Raw genomic sequence first — 22,250 nt, 5'->3', positions numbered from 1 at the left:
CCTTTGAATTAAGATTTACTTGTTCTAACTCATATTTACCTAAAATGGTCTACATTGTGTTTTGGTAGGAGTGATTTTGTGTGTAGATACTGTGGATGCTCTCTACTTGAAGATGTTACTTGCCGTACTTTAGCAGGTAATACATATAATGTTACCCTTTCCTTTAATAGGGGAATTTGAAATGTTTCTTTTCTCAATTTTTTTTCTTCATTGGTTTATTTTTCATCACTAGATAAATGCATTGTTCAAGTCATATCACCATTAACAGTAGACAGGAAACTTTGGATCAACACTGGGTGTGGAAAATTTTACCAAACCATCCCAATCTATGTCCGAGGTGAGCAAAGAGTAAAGAGGAAAAATTATAATTCCTACAGGGTGGAGGGAACTAGTTGATTGTTTCACGACTAGGGGGTAGAGCTTATAGCACTTGAAAAACAACCTTAAGTAGTAAGCAGAAATTAAGATATTTGTTCACTAATCCTGGGTGATTGGTTTAAAACCCAGCACAAAAAATCTCTCCAAGGTTATGCTGCCTCCAATTTATTGCATGTATTAGTTTGGATTGTTTTCAGTTTAACTACATGGATTAATTAAACTGCATATTTAATCCACATGTTTGTGAACATCATATACATGCTAGTTGATTCCCAGGGTATTAATTCTTTTCTTTTCTCTTATTTCCTCTTAAAGATGAACTCATCAGGGAGGTTCAGATTGGCTGTTACTGCTCATTTGTTCTTTTACCCTCATGTGAAATTCATAGTTCTTCTCTGCAACTTCATTGTACTCCAGTGTTTGAGGTACACCTGTTAATGATGTTGACAACTATCTTCACTCATTTGCCATAAAAATTCCCTTACACTTTGTTATGTTTTGATGTTTCTTGCCTGAACAATAAATTTTTCTTTGTTGTCACTTATTCTAATTATTAAATTTTTTACAGGCAAACAACATAGAGAAGGTAAGACTAAATTGTGAACAACTGATAAATTACCAGTTGCTGGTAGTTGATTTGAGAATAGTTGTTTATTAGTGCATTTTCATTAGCAGTAAAAGTTCAGATTTATGTGTGATACTTATTGTGGTGGCAGCCACCCCACTTTCTTTGCATGTCATGATTTTGGTTTATTAAGTCATAAATGGCATTTGGACTGTTTTGAAGCTTAAGAAAGTTTTCTTCTGAAATCAATCTCGAAATTATTTTTGAAGCCATTGTGCCATTATAAGATAATTGGAGAAGGCATTTTGGGCCTTATTTTCAGAGTTGTTGTTTATAAATTATGCACCACATGTTTATTTTAATTTGTCTTTTAGATGAATTCTAGTCCTTTCTTGAATCTGCTACCCTCCAGTTTGCCAAATAGAATAGAAATGCTTCATAAAGGTAGTGCTATTATATTTTGCTATCAGATACATACCTGGAAGTACTGCAAGTAAGGACTGACAATCATGAATATATTGCAGTCTTTATTTCAAGTCTACTACATCAACTGCTGTAGATATGTACTCTATACAATATAACTGCCATGAGACACAAACTTGTTATTATTTCCTTTTCCACAAAGAGTTCATCAGATATGTTACCTAACTCAGTTAACTCATTAACCAAAGAAAACTATAATTACACTCTTTCATGGAATAAATAACATTATTTTCTTTTATTTTTGAAATAGACAGAGGGAGCTCAGCATGGAGTTTTGTAAGCAGTCTATCATATTGCTTTGGAGGTACTTTAAACTGTTATTAACTGCTTTTTTTATGACCAGTTTAGCTTGAGAATGCTCTGGCTGATTTTGGTCCCTCAACAAGAGGGAAATATGATACTGTTTTCAGACTTTAGGCAGCATTTTCAACAAGTAATCAGACCTTCAAGAGAAATAATCAGTCAAGTTGACAGTAAAGTTCTTTTTAAGACTGATACAGTACACTTGCAGATGAATGTCTTTTTTGAGGATGGGGGTAATTTTAATGTGGAGAAAAAAATTGAAATTGTAGATTTTTTTTAACCACAGACTAGTTGAAAACATGAGAACAATAATTATCCAGTACATGGTGCACATCTTCTTATTTCTCTCATAGCATCTGTGACACCACCTGGAACATTCTTTCATCTAAAAATGTTCTTGCTCATGTCCCTACTGCTTCTTCACTCTTCTGATTGCCCTGAAGATACTAAACAAGCAAACTCAAGGCATCTTCACTTGCTTGTTATTGCTGATGACCTTCTTAGGATTCAAAGGCTATTTCTTTACATGGCATCATTTGCAAAGAGAATGCTTGTTTATTCCCCTCCAAGTGATTTATTCCCATCCTGTTGCCGGGATCCTTTTGGCTCAGGCACATTTATGATTAATGGTGAGGCTAACACAAAGAAGCTTTGTAGATAGATGTTATGGTAAAACTTACATTCTAAAATTCCAAAATTGTGTGGGGTTAGAAGAAGGTGACAAGAAGATATATCTTTTCCTTCCTCAAAGAGAGTCAATTACATTTCCACAGAGAATGGGGTTTCAAAATTAGGATATTCTCAGTAATGAAACTTATTTCCCAAGAAGGGTCGGGGGGGGGGGGGGCAGGGTGAAGGCAGGTCAGACCTGCTCCCCATGTGGTAGGGGTACAGAGCTGTATCACTAGGTTTTCTTGTAAAAAAAAAAGAAGATAAAAGTGCACTTTGTGGTTTATTCATCTGCCTAGTAATGATAATTGTTTTTTTCTTGTTCCTTTGCTTCAGCTGGATGTATCTTTCTGGCATCTGATGGTGTTTGTCTGATTCCTAATGCAGCTGTCTTAAAGAAAGATGAAAAGGATAAGCTTCAATGTGGTATAAATTATGAACATCATTCTCTCTTGGTTGTACTTAATAAGCTTGAATCAAACATAAAGCACTGCTTAAATTTTGATGATTTTGAATAATCTCAAGATATCAGTGAAGTGTCCTCCCATCGATTATTATAAACAAGTTAAAAGATTGTTTGCTAAGTGGATTTATCTAGTCTGCTGAGTCTGCATTTTTATTGATTCTTACGTATGATCTATTGGTGGAAAGATGCATACATGACATCACCATGTGAAATGTCCCCCTTAAGTCCTATCTCAGCTAGTAACACCACTGATTTTGCAAGTTTTGACCATGAAATTTCATGCAAGCTTAGTGTATTACTCTTCATTTTGATCTCCATTCAAATTAAATGTTCTATCTTGGTGATGAGTTGTTAAAGATATCTAAGACTATCTGGTAGTTACATCTTTTTTGGACTTCCTCTTCACCAGCTTTAGAGAATGGATGTATGGCAGTGAAGGTACCCGAAAAGTTTGGGTCTTATCAAGGTCGCCAGGTCACCATGCCACTAACCAGTAGTGTTTGGGTGTGTTCTGAACCATCACAGAAATCCAGTCATCATGCAGTCCCTGATGATGATCCTGTGTTAAACATGGGTCTCTCAGTAAAGGCATGTTTATTCAATTCTTGCTCACGTGTAGTTATTAAATTGTCTTTCCCTTTTTGCCAACTCCATCTCTTTCTTTTCCTGAAAATGATATTTTAACCTTTCGCTCTTCGCAGGAATGTTCAACTTTGCCAAGGGTCTTTGTAGAGTAAGTACAAGCAGGCAGGATAAGTGTGATTTATGTGTGAATGTATGGTATGTTAGGATTGCACTTCTAATTTTGAACCACCTGTCTTCTCCTATACCTCAACATTTTTAATCTGTCCTGGTTTTACGTAACATCCCATTGAGATATCATTTCTACCTGTAGTCAGTTTTCATTAGTGTTTAACTTGAGTGGATCAGCGGAGCAGTTTGAAAACTCGGATGAGTCAGTGTGCGAAGAAGTGTTAAGGAAAGCCATAGATCATGAAGAGGATGAAGATGTCATGTTCATTAGTGACGAGGAAATGAGCCAGGTAAAGTGAGTTGTTCTGATACCGTGTATGTCATTGTTGAGATATGTTCCTTTAGCATCAGATTAAGTCAGAAACGTAACAATGGTAAAAACAGCCATTAATTAACGAGAAAAAACAATTTTAAAACGAGAACGAGAATCCATTCGTACCCACGTCCAAGTCCAGTGGTTCAATGCAAAAGTGTAACTTGTGTGTAGCTGTAATTGTCTTCTGAATTTCTTTCTTCAGTTCCTTCACCATGCTGGGCAAAAACACGTTAGCCTCACAGTGGCAGCACAGGATCTTATTCAAGGGTATTATTTGGCAAGTAGGCGAACCAAAAACTCTCTTTCAACGGTTGGCACAGACTTTCCTTCTTCTGCTTTACAACATCTGTAAGTTTAGCCAGTATCGATTCCTTGTACCCATCTCAAGGTCACTAGATTTAATTTCTTTGCAGAACCCAGTTGTGATTTACAGTTTGTGTGTAATCTGAGTTTTGTTCCTGCTTCACCGCCCTCCTTTCCACTTTGGTGTTTATGACTTCGTTACTGATACACTATATTCCCCTGCTTCTATTATTGATTAAACTATATAGAGTTATTATTCTAATTACCTACATAGAATTTTACTGCTGTCGTTACTTTTGTCAGTCTGATTCCTCCAGTTCTCTTCGTTCCTTTTATTTCCGGTATTTTAAAAGTATTTATACCGTTTTACCTTTGTTTATCGAGTACATGCAAATAGTTGTTCTTAACCTGCCCTTTCTTTCTTTTCCAGGACCAGTTTGGCCATTGCTCATGCCAAGTTATCACTTCGTTCAGAGGTAAGCAAATCTAATCGGGGACGGTCTTGTCCAGTGGGGAGAGGATGCAATTATGTTTTTCTCATGTTTGACTCCGATTCAATGGTGTTATTAGCTCCGAAAGACTATGGACGCTCCACCATATTCTACGATTGTTTCCTGTATCAGAGCGAACTTTGGTTGGGTAGGGAGGGGGTGCGGAAAAGTGGTTTGATTGAAAAAACGGTTACTGTTTTTGTAGAACCGTGTTTTATTTTGTTTTACAAACAAACACAAAAAAATGAATTCTATTTCACGAACACGTGCTCATAACGTCGATGATGACGTGGTTCTGTTATTGGACATCTGAACTGACGGTGGTATCTGTCTGAATGGCAATGAGAAGTTCGGTAAAGGTAAATCTTGTGAGGTGCGAAAAACTTTTAAAAAGAAAGTCAGGAAGCATTCGGGGAAGCATTTTAGAATATTTCACAAATTAAGTTTTGATCACATTTTATAGATTCCACCCTATAACTGAATGAATCTCACCTTCAATTATTTCGATATTTATTAGACTAACGGACAAAATGTTCAAGAAAAATTGAGACTGACCGAAAACGCAAGCTCTTCTGATCCTTAACAGTCTCATAGGGGAACCGTGTCTGAAATATTCTTGTTACGTACTTTTTAATCATACTTGTCACATTAGGTAGTCGCTTTGCTATCCTGCCCAAATTATGTCACCATGGGATTTTTTGCTTTCGATACTCCTAGAAAGATTCTTGAAAACAATTCGTTTCATGAGATTTAATTTGTGAATAAAATTTACCACCGTCATCAAGACTTAAGTCACGCACAGAAACTTTATTGACACCGATCCTGATTTAAAGTATTAAAAAAAATAAAATAAAACAGATTCATTGATTTTAGCACAGGTAGCTGGCATAAAGGCACGCAGCTCATCGACGGCTTATTGACAGCAAAGTAACAAATTTGTTTATGTGACAGGAAACGAGAACTGAGGAAAGCTCTTTTTGACGTGTTCTACAAAATTTACCGAACATCTATTGGAGAGAAAAGGCTGTGGAGCCGGCCAAAGTGATAGTATTGATTGTGTAGGTGTAGTAAATACGTGGGCTTTGGTGCCTGAAAGTCGAATTTTTGCCTTTTAAATTAACGTGGCAGCAATTTCTTTTTAAGCAAAAGTTGCTATTAAAAACTGTTTACCGAAGAGGCGGAACCACTGGGTTGACGCGTTTTTCACTAAAAATTTCACGACATTTTGGATGACTTTGATTGTCCAATAATGTGGCTTCCTAAACTCATAACTGTAAACTGAATAAAATGATCGTAAGTCCGCGCAGAAGTAGTAAATCTCGTGAGAAGCAGCCGTGTGTTTCCTCAGAGGAGTGCCAACTGTAACAAAGCATTTTCATTAACGTTCGTAAACCCGAGCTTTTGTCCTCCAAGTACATTTTAAGCGGCTCGCATTAATTCTATGAAATGATGTTATTTTTGGTTGACTTCTCAATGCTGAACTGAAGACCGACGAAATGACATCGTGAGAGGGTGATTTGGCGTCCCCCGTCAACCTAAGTGTCTTCTGATAGTGAAGTGAAAAGGCGAGCCCGACCAATTCGAAGTATACCACCCGACAGAAGATATAAGTATTTAAGTGAAATCAGGATCGGTGTACTTTTAAGTTAAGTTTTCGAGTATATGCAAATAAATAGCCTTTGTCGAACAAATTTCTCAAACATTCAAAGCTCACAAACATATTTTTTCCTCTTTATTTTTTCATCATTTTTAATTTCTATTTTTCTCGCCGAATTGTTGTTTACAGTTTCCACCCTCTTGTTTTTACGTGGGACGGGACTGAAGTCTAATAATAATTTTAAATTACAAACTATCAGAAAGCATTGTTGAAAACTGCTTTATGAGTAATTGTTTTGCTGGAATTAACGTTTTACGTTTCTATCACCTGTGTCTGTTCCCAGTAATAGTTACTTTTTCTCACGAGAAACAATTTAAATATGTTACCGTAAACAACCTCTTCCTAGTTTCACCCTCGATAGCGTTTTCTTGATTAGCTGCCGAGTAGAGAAAATTATGAAGGAAATAACTATTCGAAAAGCAGTGTCGAGCGACTTTGCAGCCGTCCTAGAAATGTCGGAAGGCATTTACAACGGCCATGACTACTTTCCTTGCTTTTTTCATCAATGGCTGACCAAACCGAACCGTACTATTTTTGTTGCTCAGTATGGTGAAAAGCTTGTTGGACTGAGAGCTATTCACATCGTTGACGGAGGCGAGACTTTCATAAGTCAAGGCTTGAGGATTCATCCCAGATTCCGTGGATTGGGCTTGAGTACCCGTTTAATCGACGCCATTCACAAGCATATACGACAAGAATATCCCAAAGTCTGCCGAGAACGCTTCACGACTAAATCCGACAACATCGAGCGTCTTTCTATTCAGAAGAAGTACGGCGACACCGCCTTGTTTGAGCGAGACATCTTGGCCTTCTACGTGAACAGAGAAACTTTGAAACCGCATCATCTGGAAGCCGTGGCTGGTACTTTTGATTTGAAAGTGAAAGCCTGTTCAAGACTTTTCCTTTACAATTTTATTTTGAACGATTCAGTGGCAAACATGTTTCCAGGCCGTACGATCGTCGTTGACTGGGAGCCTTTCGAAGCTCTCCGATCCAATATCGATTGCATTTTCGAAGAGGGTGACTGCGTCTTTTCGGACCGAGATGCAAACGACTGCTCCACTGGCGTGCTACCGAAATCGTTCGCTCATGGTCGGCGATCGCCCCGAGTAAAGCACATGCATTGGGTGGCATCTATTTACACAGAAGACCCAGTCATGTTCCAAGTACACGTTGTTGAACAGCTGAGGAGAGCATGCGAGCAAATAGAAGGTGATTTCATTTTCTGCACCTTTCACAAAGATCGTCATACCAATTGGGGCAAGAAGCTGCTGGAAGAGTCAGTCGGCTTGAAACCGGTGGAATTTTTCCGTGATTTTGGACTGATGATGTTTGAGCGAAAATTTCCAAAATGACAGAACCTCCACGGAACCTGTAGTAGAAGTTTTCTTCATTTTCTTTGTTTAAGAAACTTCTTTTTCCCCAGCTTTACACGCGGAAAGAACTATCTTAATTTTTTTTATCTGATACATGAATACCAATGAATGAATAGTTGCATAAACTAATTTTTCAAATGTGAAAAAATTAACATTTTCCAACCGGGTTATTCGTGGTTTTCCTCAGCCCCTGTAAATCCTAAAATACAACGATAGAAAATCGTTTTTGTTTTACTCGAAGGTTTCAGAAGAGGACGCCGTGATGGCCATTGTCCTGTACGAGGACTCTATAAAATGGAAATACGGTAATATGATGCAATTTCGCTCCCCAGATGGCCCTCCTTAGGCCCACGTTGTCCCCACAGCTCTGCCCTTAATTTGCTGTCGTTTTCTAGTTTGCTCTTTGTTTCATTCACGAACGATACAATTCAGTATAATACTTCATTTTACATGTAGAAGAGAAAAACTAAAATCATAAGAGTCAAGCCTGTAATGAAAATATTAGCCATGGAAATATGAAAAATTCTGAGTACTCCCTTTATCTGGCAACAAGTATGACTATAAATGACCTGGGTTCTTGAGAAGCAGAGCTAAAAAGTTTGTCCCAAAACTTGAAAAATTCACATTATGTAATCAAAGAAAAACCTAAATGGTACAATGGACCAATGAAAACCCTTTGCAAGAACGCTCAACCGCCTCTAAGCGACGGAGAACTTCTTTAAACAAGATGAGATCATATAAGTGGTTATATAAATAGTTTGGTGTTACTTTAAACTCTTGCTTACTTCAAAGACTCGATTGAAACTGTGTAGTCAGTGGTTGACTTAGTCTGATTGTAGCAAACTAGTTCTCACATCGCCTCCCGTGGAGCAAGAGGAGACGGAGAGCAATTTTCAGTTGAGTGCCGAAGACAAACCGGAATTACGTTTTTCCTTCTCTTCAGGCCGTATGTTTGATTTCACTCGAGCTCTCGCTGGTTCTTTGTGATATGTTTTTTTCAATTTTAATAATTGGCCGTTGGATTTGGTTTCTAATTAATCGAAAAGTACTTTTTTCCGATGTTGCTACCTTACAGGTTATTCGGGTCTCGGGCCAGTGGATCCTCCTTCTCCCAGCTCGGATGGCGCTGAATTTTTTGGTCCAAAGGTCAGTCGAGTGACTCACGCTTCGGAAGTATTCAAATCTATCTACCAGTTACCATAATATGACAATATCATCAAGGTTTTCCAATTTTATTTGTCTACAATTTATCACAGTGCCACAATGGTTTAGTCATCTCTTTGCATTATAATGGGTGATAAAAAAGTGATTTCAGTTGTCCAATTTTTATCTATTTTCTACTTTATTTTTGTCTTTTGGTAGAATGATATCAGGATGGAGCAAATTCAAGAAAGAATTCGGCGATTTTGCTCTACTTTCAAAGATGGTCACTATTCTCCATTCAAAGTGTTTGTGCACGAGGAGTGATTTTTTAAGATTTTATATTGCCGAATATAACACTCCGCCAGTGCAGAACGAATGTAATTTTTATGGTGGAATTGACGAAAAATTTGAAAATGAAAATCATTTTTGTTTTCGTAATGTTCGCACAATTGAATAAAGATACATGGAAACTTGGAAAAATGTGCTACGTTGGTCTGCAACATTCATCCTGTGTACCCTGATCGAGACCTGGCACTAGCTAATGAAATATTCCGCTGGCCATTTGGCCGAGCGTTGTCGTCATGGTAACGATTATGTACCGCAATCGAAGGCACTTATCGACTCGCGTTTGTTCTCTGTAAAGCAGATGTTTTGAGATAAAAACTTGTCACTATTGAGTAAAACCTCAGCACGTGGAGCCGAAATGGCTGAGGTAATGTATGGCCTGGTCTCTGAGGCCAGAAAGAATCGATATTCAGCAATACCGAAGCTGACAGAAGAAGGTAAGTCAATATGAAAATCGAAAACTAACTTATAATTGCGTCCTTGTTTGGTTATTTTCTCCCGCTGTAATTGTTTCACTTTTCTTGCCCCTATGTCTCAGATATTGTTAATGTGTGGGACAATGTGTCAAGATTCATCGAGAAACAAATGGCTCTTCAAAAGGTTAGTTGTAACTCTGCGCTGTAACAATTTGTCTTCTTGCACGTGCAATGGAATGTTTTCTTTCCGCGCAGATCGCTGGTTTATTTCTCTTTCGGGATTTTTTTTTTAATCGTTGTAAAATACATATAAAATTACCTTTAAACAGATTAACTACCGAAGATCGTGTAGAAAATGTAAACTCTGTGGTCACCTGTTTGATTTCGCAAATTCCAACTTTGTTTGAGAAAGGGTCTAAGAGAATCTTCTATGTTTCCTGCAGGGTGTATGTGTGCCAGGCCTCGGTATCTTCACCTACTCGCAAAAAAAGCTGGACGTTGGAAATAATAAATACATTCAGATCCAGAGACCAGTTTTCATGTTGTCCGAGAAGTTTGCGATGACTCACGCTCTTAATTACACCAAACATCACACCACCGGTAAACTAATTATATCAATAGCTTGGATTGCATTCTCTTTCTTTGTGGGGTGTAGGTGTTGCCTGCTGAGTTAAATATTCGTTATTTACTCTATATGGTGCGAGAGAGTTAAAACTTCATTAACACGTTATTAGAACCTTGTGAAAGTGGAGAGCACTTTTATTCAACTTGTGTAAACTGCTTTGCTACATCAACCTTCCGTATTGATATCAAAATATAAACGGATTTATGTCATCTTATAATTATTAATGCTTTTCACAAGGATTGTGTCGTGTAGCTACAAAGTGTTTTAATTTGGAGCAGCATCAGAGCAGAAAATATTGCTTTCACCTAATTTTGCAATCAATTTATTTATAGCTACTTAGACTTTTAGCATGTATACATTGATTTTTTTTCAGTTAACTTGCATATGGAAATTTTAAGTAGGCACTTCACATATTTTTTTTGGTAACATTGCATTTCTACAGCATGACTCAAATATCAGATTCCTGTGTAACTTTTGAAATTTTATGGCTCTCCCTTGCTCAGTATAGTTTTCTTTTGAGACAAGCCTAAGGGATCATTTCTATTTCTGGAGGGAAGACAAGTTCAAATTGCTCTAATCCTCCCCTCTCTAAATGACATATTTTGAACCCCCACTTCCCAATTGGATTTAGTCATCCTTGATATGTGTCTATGAATTAATTTGCCTTTTTCCCTTGAAAAATTAGCATCTTTGCCCCAGTAATCACTGAAGCCAAAATAAGACTTATTATCTGTCACTGAAAAATTGTGCTTCACTCATTTTTTGTTGCCTGACTTACATCATTTTTGGTGAGGGCAGAATACTGTTAAGAACATAAATTTCCCTTATTCACTTTTATATTAATATTTCTATAATTTATTTCTACCACAGCATTGACTATGTTATGCCAGGGTTGACTCCATCTCCACATTTATATATATATATATATATATATATATATATATATATATATATATATATATATATATATATATATATATATATATTTTTTTTTTTTTTTTTTTTGTATGGTAGGTCAAATTCCAGTGGTACAGCTTAATTTTGCTGCTCTTTCAAATGAGACTCCATTTAACAGAGACACTGTAGAAAGCTGTGTAAAGGAAGTCCTTCAGGCTCTGAGTAGATCTGTACAGGCAAAAAGGAATGTAGAGTTCCATTTTTCAGGGATTGGGCGGCTTTCAATAAGAGATTCCAAAGTGAAAATGAAGTTCTACAAAGAATTCCTAAGGAGCATGGATGGATCTGGTAGTCTAGTTCATGCGCTGTCCAATGTAAGTACTGTTTAAATGTGCTCTTTGAAGGGTTGAGTAATATAATGTGATGAAGTGTCATACTGTAAAGTTAAACCTCGTAAGGAGCATGGATGGTTCTGGTAGTCTAGTTCATGCGCTGTCCAATGTAAGTACTGTTTAAATGTGCTCTTTGAAGGGTTGAGTAATATAATGTGGTGAAGTGTCATACTGTAAAGTTAAACCTTGTATACATGAAAGCAATCACCTGAAATATGAAGAGGCCTATCAGTCTATAGGATGTGGTTGATTACAGAAGTGGGCTGCATTATGGAGATCACATTATGGGAAGTTAGTTCTTGAAAAACTAATCCATAAAACACCAAGAATTTGCTGAAGAATATCATGCACAACAATATCATTAATACAGATATATTAGAAATTATTAATGAAATGGATAAGGTGTTTGTGGAACTTAGGTTGCAACATTTCAGTATCAGGGAAAATTACTTGCCTTAAATCAAGGTATTGTACAAATGATGGTCACCTAGGAATGCTGTCACTCTGATAATGGCATTGTTCAAAAAGTGGAGTAACACTTATCCTTGTGTAGCTGCCTGCAAAGACGTTCATAGCCATATCATGCATGGCAATTAAATCTGGATTAGCTTTATGCTATGCTTTTTAAACATCTTTGCTCTACCTTAGAGAAACTCTCTTAGACTTGGAATAGACTAAATTAACATAGATCATTGTGCTTCTGAGATCCCTTCTGTTGTTTCCAATAAAAAATTCTGATCTTATCTTACAGAGACCAGGAACAGCAGATTCTGTTTTGTCAGAGCCTGTTAGTCCACGGCCACATACCAGCAACACTCTAGTTCTACCAAGGTTGGTGAGCTTAAATTTTGGCAGTGATTCATTTTAAACTGCAAGTTTTAACTTTAAATGACTGTGTATGATTGGCCAAATGTGGTTGTTAATGGTATCCTATTCTTATAATCTTCTGGATAACATAAACTTGAACTCTTTCAAAAGCCATGACTCTCTTTCTTTGTTGTAATGGTAGTAGCTTTTCTGCAAATCAACGTTGAGATGAATTACTTAGATATTTTTTTTTCTTAAAATGATTAATAATAATTTGTTGCATGAACTGTGGTCTGTGGAAATTTTTGGTATTTTAGTTTGAGTATAACAGTTTATTTTATCCATTGCTGTAGGATTACTCCAGGGGATAGTGGAAGCCCAGGAAAAAGCACTGGCAAAGAAGGAATGCCCACCATAACAGAACAGGATGAAGAGGATAATGGGCAGGGTGAAGGTGTCAGGGAAGAGGTCACCACCCCTGATAAAGAAAGGCCCCAGGAACAGGTAGAGGAAGGGTCCACACTAGTTGTGGATCCACAATTAGGAGAGCAAGAACAACCCACAGAAGAGGAAGGTGAGCCTATTTTCAGAGAGAAAAAAATAAATATTGACTGTTAGAATGTGTTAATATTCATTTAATGTCCATGGTGGGTTCATATGGTCTGAGCATCTCCCCCATCCTAGATTGATTCCCAAACTGGTCAGCTGTTGTCCTTTACTCCTCCCAGGTACATGTACCTGCAGTTTGCTAACAAGTTGATGTTAGAATGGTAGTGAGATTGACAACCTCATTAATTATTTAGTTTAAACAGAGAATATCATTTTTATTTTTTCCATGATTATAAAATGTTTCATTTATATTTTTTAGTATGAAACATTGACCCTTAATAAACCACAGCAGATTTACAGAGTTTTTATCGATTGAAATTTTCAGTATAAGGATAATTTTTTCCCCCAAAATGTTTTAAACATCGAATAGAAGGCAGTAAATGATAATTATGGTATCGTCTAGTAAATAAATTCTTCCAATTCATACGTGTCACCACCAAAACCAAACAAAACAACCTGCTGAAAATGAAATGTTTGATTTCAATTGGCAAAACAGTGACCATAGGTTACTTAACAAATTAGAAACTAAAAGTACGTAAAATACTCTGCATGAGGTTAATTAGTGGCAGTTTCTGGTCTATTGTGGATTCCATGTCTCTCCAATGATATTGCTGGTTTGTGATGTCCTCCTGTAATTTGAAGCTTTGCCTAATTAATAATAGTAACCTTGAAGTCATTCAAGTGATGAATTTTTTATAAACTTTATGCTCTCATAGCAACAGTGTACAGTGTTTAAGAAGCCAAAAGTGTGACTTATGGTAGAAAAGATGCAGTAGTGAGTATGGCTACCATACTGTTTCTAATATTTTCTTGGATATTGTGAAGTAACTACACAATTGAGTTGTGAAACCCTTCATAAACATTCAAGGTTATTTTGTTTCAAAGATGCCAGCCTACTCCAAAAAACCTAGTTCTAATGCTTACAACAGTCTCATGAGTACATTTTCAAGAATTTATAACTTACTGGATCATCCATCCAAAGACAACTATACAAGCAAATACAGTCGGTACAATCTATTTGTAACTGGCACTGCATGCAATAGTGAAAGTGTAGATGATGGTAATCACAGTGACAAAGAAACTAAAACAGGTCAGTTGATAGTTAGTGAAGGCATGTCTAAAGAACACAGTTACTGTTGCTGTGTTAATTGGACATCTTTCTTGTGGCAAGTTGGTTTTTGTTATTATTAGTTAAACTAAGACAAACTTACTACCTGAAACTTGTTTTACTTAAATTTGTATTTCAGATCTTTATTTTCCGTTACATATCACTGAGTATTTTTCAATTTTTGACTTTCAATTTTTTTTTAATCAATGAGTAATACTTCATGCAATGCTATAACAATACTTCTTGAAAACTGTTTGATCTAGTTTGCCCAACTGAAGTTGAATATTCAATACCAAGGACTATTTATGATTCTCTGAATTTTTCAGAGAATATACTAATACTAATTGAAATGTTAGTTTTTCTTTTTTGAGTTTTATTAACTTTTTGTATCAATGAAACAGTGACCCCAAACCAATTTTTTTGTCCACTGTGTTTTGCCAAACAGTTTTGGAATTAATCTTTTCAATTCAAGGAAATCGTGCAATTGTAAACATTGTAAATGAAGTGAATCATAGTTTTACTTGTGGGTGAGACAATGAACAAGGAATTGACCACATCAGGTTTACTTTTAGAGAAAAAGGTGGCCATAACTCAGATTTCCAAACATGCACCAAAAAATCTTAAGTCAATTAAATGTTTTGGATCCAGAGAACAACTTTTTGATTTATTTTCAACTTTAAAAGATTTGTCTTGTTCTTGAAATAATTCAGATCTTATATAAAATCAAAAACATATTTAAAGAAACAAAAATAGCACAAAGTAGGTTTCACAGTATGTTTCAAAGCATGAAATCTCTTTCATCTTCTGTTCCATGTTAGTTGATGAGGTTTCTTGAAATGCTTATATTTTCTTAAATAGTGTGATATATACATGTATCTTTTATATTAAACAATTCGAAGTATAAAATTGTTCTTCTTTTCCCTGTTCTTTAGCTGGTGATTCAAAATGATTAATTGCCAGACATGTGACATATGTTCTGAGTTTTAGCCCATTTTGTTCGAGTGAGAAGCTTAAAGTTTGTCGTTATTCCTCACTGTTTTGTGCCAGATTCATGGCTTGTGGTAGCTTTGAATTAATGCAAGGATACTTAGTGTAATGAAAATAATCTAAACAACAAACCTAGTTGAGATATGCTAAGGTGGTGGCTGTGTAATCCTCTTGAACAGTTTAAATCTTTTTACTTTTTGTAATACAGGACACTCACTTTTATGTTCTAAAGATTAATTTTTGATAAGTGAAGTTCAAGCCAATTAAATAATATATCATTCAATATTTCATGTTTTATGCTCAAAACCTTTGACAGAATATTTTATTTTGTAATTTTTATTTCAATTTCTCGATCAATGTTTTTTTTCTTTTGTAGAGTATTTAAACCTGGTTTAAAATTATTGCTTATTAGGGTGATAGATGTTGTCTTTCTAACAGTTTTCTCTATAGCATTTCAGAAATATTTTAAAGGAGACATATTTAATAAATTTTTGATGACATTGCACTCATTGTCTTTAAGTCGGTCATATCACAATTCTGTTTTCAATGATACATGGCTATCAGTTTGGCGATTTATTACTACTCATCTAAATATAAACTATACTTATAAACTATTTAAAAAGTCACATGATTCTGGTGCCATCCATAGCAACAGAATGTTTAACTTTGCTCAACACTTCTGCTTCAAGGTTTGATCCATTTTAGATGCTGTTTTGCAATCTGACAGGCCTTGAATGATGGTTTAGATTTACAATGGCACTAGCTGTTTACAATAACCACAAAACAACACTTCCTTCCTTGACCAAAAAGCAAGCTTTGGTTATCAACATAATATCATTTCCGCAGTTTGCAACGAAATTGAATCAAGTTAAATTTTTGGCAAGGACTCCTGGTGTATTTTCAACACCACTTAAATATCACTATGTGTCAAGTAAGGCCATATTTAGTCAACTTTGTGTAAGATATTTTATTTCTTTTCAACTTACATTGTTATCACTTTCTTTTGATGTGCAAAAAATTATTGTTAATTTGTTGTGTAAGAGACAAAGTTACAGTTTACTGTAATTGCCTTCAGTGAACATTTAGGCAAAGTGCAAGCTTACATTTTGATCTGAAGAAGCTGATGAACACAAAAAACCTAAAGACAACTTTCTCCTAGTACTGAAAGTAACTGGAGTTGAAAATTTTAGAAATATTTACAAACTTAATCTAACTCTGGGCTTATATCTGCTTGAATTTACATATCTTTGAATAAACCCTTCATTCATACACATTGTATTTCAATACAAAATAAGTGGGAAAAAAATTTTAAAATTATAATTTAAGATGCTTTTATATGTGTGTCAACTGAATATGCTTGTCTTGATTTTTTTTCTTAATGAATAACATTTGATGCCATTAAGATCTAACCATATAAATATGTGCTGTGGTTTATTAAAATAGCCTGAGGGTGAAGGAGGAGAAAAAAAAGCATTTTGGCAATGAGGGAATAATGGTTGTCATTAAAGAAAACTTAGGAAAGTAGGAGAATAGTGTAAAACAAGAGGATAATTTACTACATAATGGCTCCACTTTGGAGTTAAAAGTTGGTGCAGCCTATGAAATTTAACCAAAAAATTCTGCAATCTCCTACGCCCAATGACCACCCTGAAGTTCATTGTTATGTTCATAAACCGTTTTTGTCTTAGCAGACTTGCCCCTCAGATTTTCTGTAGTTTTAATAGCTTCTTACTCACCTTCCATGTCATTTTTCAGCTGTTCCAAAAAGTGCATCAAGGCTCTCCCCTCCCACTGGACCACGTACTCCTCTTCAAACTGCCAAAGCCTCTGGGGTGATTTACAGTGTCCCTGAAGCGAACTTGACACCACCCACTCCCCCGCCCAGGAGCCCATCTAAGACGACTCCACCCAGAGGCATCAGAGGAGCTACTGTTCACAAGAATAGAAGAAGTCTTGCACAGGAGGTAACCAAACGTGAGCAATCCCCTGCTGAGTATGGAAGAGAGTTTCTGCAGTCTCCTGTCTCTCCATCTAGATTGAGGTATGCTATACAGTTGATGGTCTGGTTTATCAGGTCTAAAAGGAAACATATCTGAATCTGCTCTAAAGCATGTTAAAATAAATTACCGGGTGTATCCCTACATATCGAATTGCTTCTCCATTTAGAGATTGATAACTGAAATAACTAAACATTTTTCTTCCAAATTTAGTTTTGATTCATGTATTTTTTCCCTTCCGATTACAACCATGACGTTATCATATGAAATAAAAAAGACTAAGACTGAACATCACATGTAAAACTTTTACAATTTTTTTTTAATCTGAACGAAACTACCCTCAGCAGATAACTGAAATACTGATTCTATTTTATCTGGATAACCAGGTGTATTCACAGTGAAAGAGCAGGACAGGAATTGTGCTACCTCTGCCATCAACGTTCTCAGAAAAATGTACCAGTTTACTTTGCGGAGGAGCGGCGTCAACGAGAACTTGAAGAAGATCGCCTCCTACAACAATATCAACGGCAGAAGGACTCAGAGGCCATTCTTAAAGAGCAGGTTTGCACAAAAGTCATAGAGCAATAATTACACAGTTTTTTCAAAGAATTTAAACTCTGTTATTCAGCCAGCAGAAAATAAATTTGCTATTCTGAGTTTTAAGAGCTTCGTCACTTTCTTGGGAAGGCAGAAGGTGTTCCAAACATTTAATGGGGAGTGTAGCTAGATGAAGAGTCATATAAGAGACGGTACCCGTTAATAAACAGCAAACGTACGGGCTTTTTTCGAACCTCTGTGGGATACCTTAATGTCCTAACTCTTTACACCCTAACGTCAGTATGCATATTCTTCGTACTGTTCTCTATATATTTCCTAAAGTGCCTCCAAAGAGAATTTGTTTGACAATCAAGTGCTTCTCTAGTTGGTGATCGTATTGTTCATTCTCGTGGCTAAATGTTTGATACAAGGGTGATATTGTGTGGAGAAAGTAGGCGCGCTTCGCTCAAAGGGGTTAAAGTGTGAACGTGCTTCTTTTGGTATTTTTCTGCAGGGAAAGAACCTAGAAAACCGCCATTATAACCAGAAGGTGGCTGCCTTTAATCTTGGAGTATCTGAGGCAATCAAGGTATTGTCATGTGAAAATTTAACTGCTAGAGTTACAGTGAATAAGTAGAGGTTTCATTTCACCTAGAATTTGCCGGTAGCTTTTGTTTATGAGTGCTTCCAATTTGGTTTCAGGAGAAACTCAGCACAAGACCAACAGAATTTTCTGTAAGTGTTATTTGACTACTTTGTTTAGATATTTTGAATCTCTGTTATCTTTAAAAGACTGATTAGATATATACAGGCTGTAATTACCCAAAATATCAAACTTTTGAACAAGTCTTGTGTCAAGTTCACGACTGTCGTCGTAAGTTATTTCAGTTAATGAAATATTGTTCAAGCTGTTAGTACTATCATAAGTTACGAACACGCAATAAGTTTGGAAGAATGTATTGCGCATGTAACATTACGATTCTTGCAGAGGTCCTACTTGTTCCAGAACAGACCCCTTACCCCTCCCCGGTACATAAAACAGGATGAGTACGGCAGAGAGCTGGGTGGTCAGGTGAGTGTTCGTTTGTTTTTAGTTATGCTGGTTCCTCATTTATTTGTTTCGAGTGCATATAGTCAGATACACTGGAGTTACAGAATGACCAGGGTGTTTGATTTCAGTCCAACTTATATGTTCTATGCTTGTTGCTTGTGTCATATTTTCAGGTGCTCACAAAACAGGAAAAGCTAAGTAAACTGAAGAAGGAGCAGGAATTTCTTGAAAGACTGGAGCAAGTACAGCTGGCAGAGGAGTAAGTTAAAACATACATTATTTTGCAATTATGAAGTCCTCGGACAAACAAGGTTCGAATGACCACAGGAGAAGGAAAACTGAATTTAAAAACAAGCAACACCTTGGAAGTTAACTTTGATGTATGCGGTCATCTATCCATGGTTTTCTTGCGCTGTGTTCTTTGATGATTTGCATACTACATAGAAATACACCGCTATTGTCTTGTTCCGTGCCAAGGTTTTAATCACTGACGTAAGCCACATTTTATAACTCTGACTTTCTCTCTCGCCCGACAGTCCACAAGGTCAAACCTTTCTAAAATCTGAGATTTAATAGCGATGATAAGGCTTCCAGAATAATTGTCTTGTTAGGGGTACATTTTGACCCTCCGTCACTATTTCAGTTTGGCTTTACAACGAGAGCAGTACTTGAGGGACAAGAAAATGGGCAGTGACGCCTACCGCAAGGCGCTAGATGCACAGGTGAATTCTTCAGTCGTTTTCATTGGTTACTTTCATTCTCGGAAAAAATGTTCGAAGGGCGAAGTGAAGTTTGTGAGATAAAAGCCCAATGATTGTTATAACCATAAAAGGGGAAGAGGTAAATTTAGGGTATTATTTAGCTATGCAAACGGCAGTTGGACAGGCAGACAGGTAGAATGGACAACCGTACTGACAGACAAAATTTGATAGTCATTAAGTTTGAAAACAGAACCTTGAACTCGTTACACAATCCTTTATCAAGAAGACGTAGGGGCAATCCTCGCTAACTAATCAGATGCATAGGAACATTGAGAGGGGCTAATACTATTTAGTAGCGACACAAAATCGAAAAGTGCTTTTAGTATCAAGTGCAACGGTGAATTTATTTTGTGTACATGTAGATTAATGTCAGGAAGAGAGTGAGTTGCTCGTTACGTTCATCCCCTGAGTTGTTGCTTCTGCCAAAGCCGCAGATTATTATGCCGTTCTCTCAAACGGCAGAGTTACGTTTGCAGAGACGTCCCGGAGGAAGAATGGTAGAGTACATAGTTATTGTGGTTAGAATTATTTGCAGGGTGATAGTGTTAGCACTCAGTGCTTCAGTTAGCTAGCAGTTTTAGAGTTTTGAAAGCAGTTTGTGTACTAGCTTGGCATCTAGAAGTTGAGTGAGAACGAACGTGTAGAAGTCTTTCTTTTAGCGTAAGACAGGTTAAGTAGCTAGCATTTTGGTTTACAATTACCATGGACATTTGAAGTAATTATCTTAAGCAATTTTATGGAAGCCTGCGGACCAGCACGCAATCCGGAGGTGGTGTCTTTCGATTTGTTTTGCAGATTACTCTTCTAAAAAGCCGACTGGCTTCCTTTCGATCTTTTGGTCTTGGAGTTTTCATCATTCAAGAGATTGATTTTCATCCAGTATCACTGAGAATACTTCAATTGGGTCCTTGCCTACAAAAATGTATAGAAATTCAGTTTCCCTCAGGAACTGGTCGGGCTCGTTAGGCCCTTTGTTTTTAAACAAAGAAAGTGCACTATCACAATAATAATAATAACGAGAATAATAATAATAGTAATAATAATAACAATAATAATGAGAATAATAATGATGATGATGATGATGGTGATGATAATGATAATAATAATAATAATAATAATAATAATAATAATAACGATAATAATAATGAGAATAATAATACTTACACTCGGAGTTACCATTAGCCATTTTGCTACTAAGCAGTTCTTTCAATTCCTCTACCTGAGATCATATTGAACGCATTTTACAGGTGCGCTATAAACCCCTTCCCATCCCTGCTCTGGAACCAGACTCAAAGGCGCCTATATTCGGAGTGCTTGATGCTACTGATGAGAAATTGTTGGAGAGAAAGACACGAGCACATCAACTTTATCAAGAGCAGCTCGAGATGGTGGCGCAGAGGAAGAGGGATGCTATTCTAAAGGATCTGCGGAATCAGAAAGAGGAATCAGACATGCTTGAAAGAACTCGCAGGGAGTAAGTTTATTAAATCTAATTACAATAAATTCGAGAAGGGATCAACACATAACATCTTACGAAATCAAAAATGGAGACAGCTCGAGATCGAAATTTCTTCTTTGCTTTTAGTGTTTCTTTATCAGCATTCCTTTCTTTCACTATCTTTTGAAGAACTGCTTCTCAGTTCTTGCTTGCAGGCTAATAATCATTTTTCCTTAATCTTTCTGCAGTATGATTTTGGACCGCGCCTTTCGCCACCAAGAGCGCGTAGACGTTCGCCGTTCACTGGAAGATTCCTGGGCGGCAAGTGTGTGTCGGAAAAAAGATCAAGAACATGAAGAACGCCGCCGTGCACAGAGTCCTGGCATGCTGATACACGAACAGTGCGATAAGTATCACCGGTGCAAACAGTGTGGCAGGCGACCCCAGAACTGCGGTGAATCGAACGTGTGGAGCGAATCACGATACCTACCTGGATCAAGGCTCATAGTTTAGAGCGCCTCTATAGGATGAATTTCTTGAACAATTTTCACTGATTAAACTACAGACTGGAAAACACGAAAACAAAACGAACTCTTCGCCTTAACCTTGCTGGAAATGTGTGGAATTATTTATTTATTATTGTAATATTATTTGTACAATTGTGAAGATACGATTGTGACGAAAAGGTTGGACTCAAATCTTTTGAATTGAAGGCGAAGAAAAGACTGGACGATTACTTGCGCTTACAGATCAAAATTCCTTCTATCTTGATCGTTTTTAATTTCTTTTTGTCTCAAATGATTTTTTTAGAGGGAGCACGTGTGATATACATTTTAATATCTCTACCTTTTATACAATGAAAACTTTACAAGGAGGTAACTTGTCGATGTCAGAGTGGATGATAGCACAACAGTTTCCAAGGCACTAGCACGCTCCACCTCCAGATAGCCCCGACGACGTACTATTATCTCGAATAACTCGTGGATCAAGAAAAGTCACACAAGTACTATTCTAGTTTAATTCTTCAGTAACGTACTTCACACCGTGTGATGGCGAGCATGTTCAGCTTATTAGCTCTGCTTGGATACAATTTTAAATACCGCCAATAAAACAATCATTGATTAACTCTTGTTGTTTAAGTAGTGATTCCAATAGAAAAAATCGCATATGGTTGATAATGCCTTGTTTGTATTGGTCGGTGGACGTTTTCGTTGGTTTAAAAGTAATTACAATCGTCGCGGAGTATTAAAGAATATCGAAGGCATTTTGTTTAATTTACAATGATGCGTCTCAAATTTGCGCATGCAATCTTTTAAAAAGGTCGGAGACATTCCTATTTTGGCCAATACTTTGACCTCAACGGGCGTTCGCTGCGGG

At 36.7% G+C, this 22,250-nt stretch overlaps 2 protein-coding genes across 10 annotated transcripts in view; both read left to right on the top strand.

Moving 5' to 3' along the window:
* Positions 1 to 9,383, top strand: part of LOC113671800 (minichromosome maintenance domain-containing protein 2) — a 13,801-nt gene extending 4,418 nt beyond the window's left edge. The window contains exons 7-23 of one of the 7 annotated variants that reach the window (XM_089180498.1): positions 69 to 136; positions 233 to 337; positions 694 to 803; positions 947 to 964; positions 1,318 to 1,387; positions 1,677 to 1,730; positions 2,083 to 2,358; positions 2,735 to 2,824; positions 3,274 to 3,452; positions 3,566 to 3,597; positions 3,760 to 3,907; positions 4,136 to 4,281; positions 4,667 to 4,712; positions 6,930 to 7,596; positions 8,002 to 8,065; positions 8,836 to 8,906; positions 9,123 to 9,383. In XM_089180498.1, the coding sequence (XP_089036624.1) occupies positions 69 to 136; positions 233 to 337; positions 694 to 803; positions 947 to 964; positions 1,318 to 1,387; positions 1,677 to 1,730; positions 2,083 to 2,358; positions 2,735 to 2,824; positions 3,274 to 3,452; positions 3,566 to 3,597; positions 3,760 to 3,907; positions 4,136 to 4,281; positions 4,667 to 4,712; positions 6,930 to 7,596; positions 8,002 to 8,065; positions 8,836 to 8,890 (2,128 nt within the window). In that variant the 3' untranslated portion in view covers positions 8,891 to 8,906; positions 9,123 to 9,383. Of the gene's footprint in view, positions 1 to 68; positions 137 to 232; positions 338 to 693; positions 804 to 946; positions 965 to 1,317; positions 1,388 to 1,676; positions 1,731 to 2,082; positions 2,359 to 2,734; positions 2,825 to 3,273; positions 3,453 to 3,565; positions 3,598 to 3,759; positions 3,908 to 4,135; positions 4,282 to 4,666; positions 4,713 to 6,929; positions 7,878 to 8,001; positions 8,066 to 8,835; positions 8,907 to 9,122 lie in introns of those variants that run through there. The other 6 variants (XM_089180500.1, XM_027188053.2, XM_089180502.1 and 3 more) reach the window with 6 other exon arrangements.
* Positions 9,384 to 9,480: 97 nt separating this feature from the next.
* LOC113671798 (coiled-coil domain-containing protein 81) lies at positions 9,481 to 21,998 on the top strand. 3 transcript variants are annotated; one of them, XM_089180505.1, is made up of 16 exons: positions 9,481 to 9,685; positions 9,787 to 9,848; positions 10,108 to 10,264; positions 11,304 to 11,560; positions 12,330 to 12,409; positions 12,739 to 12,959; positions 16,845 to 17,130; positions 17,473 to 17,647; positions 18,138 to 18,212; positions 18,326 to 18,358; positions 18,612 to 18,695; positions 18,848 to 18,933; positions 19,318 to 19,396; positions 19,798 to 19,932; positions 20,683 to 20,909; positions 21,122 to 21,998. In XM_089180505.1, exons 1-16 carry the CDS (start codon positions 9,607 to 9,609, stop codon positions 21,384 to 21,386), a joined length of 2,301 nt encoding a protein of 766 aa, XP_089036631.1. In that variant the 5' UTR covers positions 9,481 to 9,606; the 3' UTR covers positions 21,387 to 21,998. The 3 variants fall into 3 exon arrangements, with proteins under 3 accessions (XP_089036631.1, XP_089036630.1, XP_089036629.1); XM_089180504.1 differs by lacking the exon at positions 19,798 to 19,932; XM_089180503.1 differs by lacking the exon at positions 19,798 to 19,932 and having other exon boundaries at positions 12,736 to 12,959.
* The last annotated feature ends 252 nt before the right edge of the window (positions 21,999 to 22,250 follow it).

The sequence above is a fragment of the Pocillopora damicornis genome, chromosome 8, assembly GCF_964200805.1.
Source record: "Pocillopora damicornis chromosome 8, jaPocDami1.2, whole genome shotgun sequence".
Classification (NCBI taxonomy): Eukaryota; Metazoa; Cnidaria; class Anthozoa; order Scleractinia; family Pocilloporidae; genus Pocillopora; species Pocillopora damicornis.
Note: the sequence above shows the minus strand (reverse complement) of the source record. Positions and strands in the feature narration are given on the sequence as shown.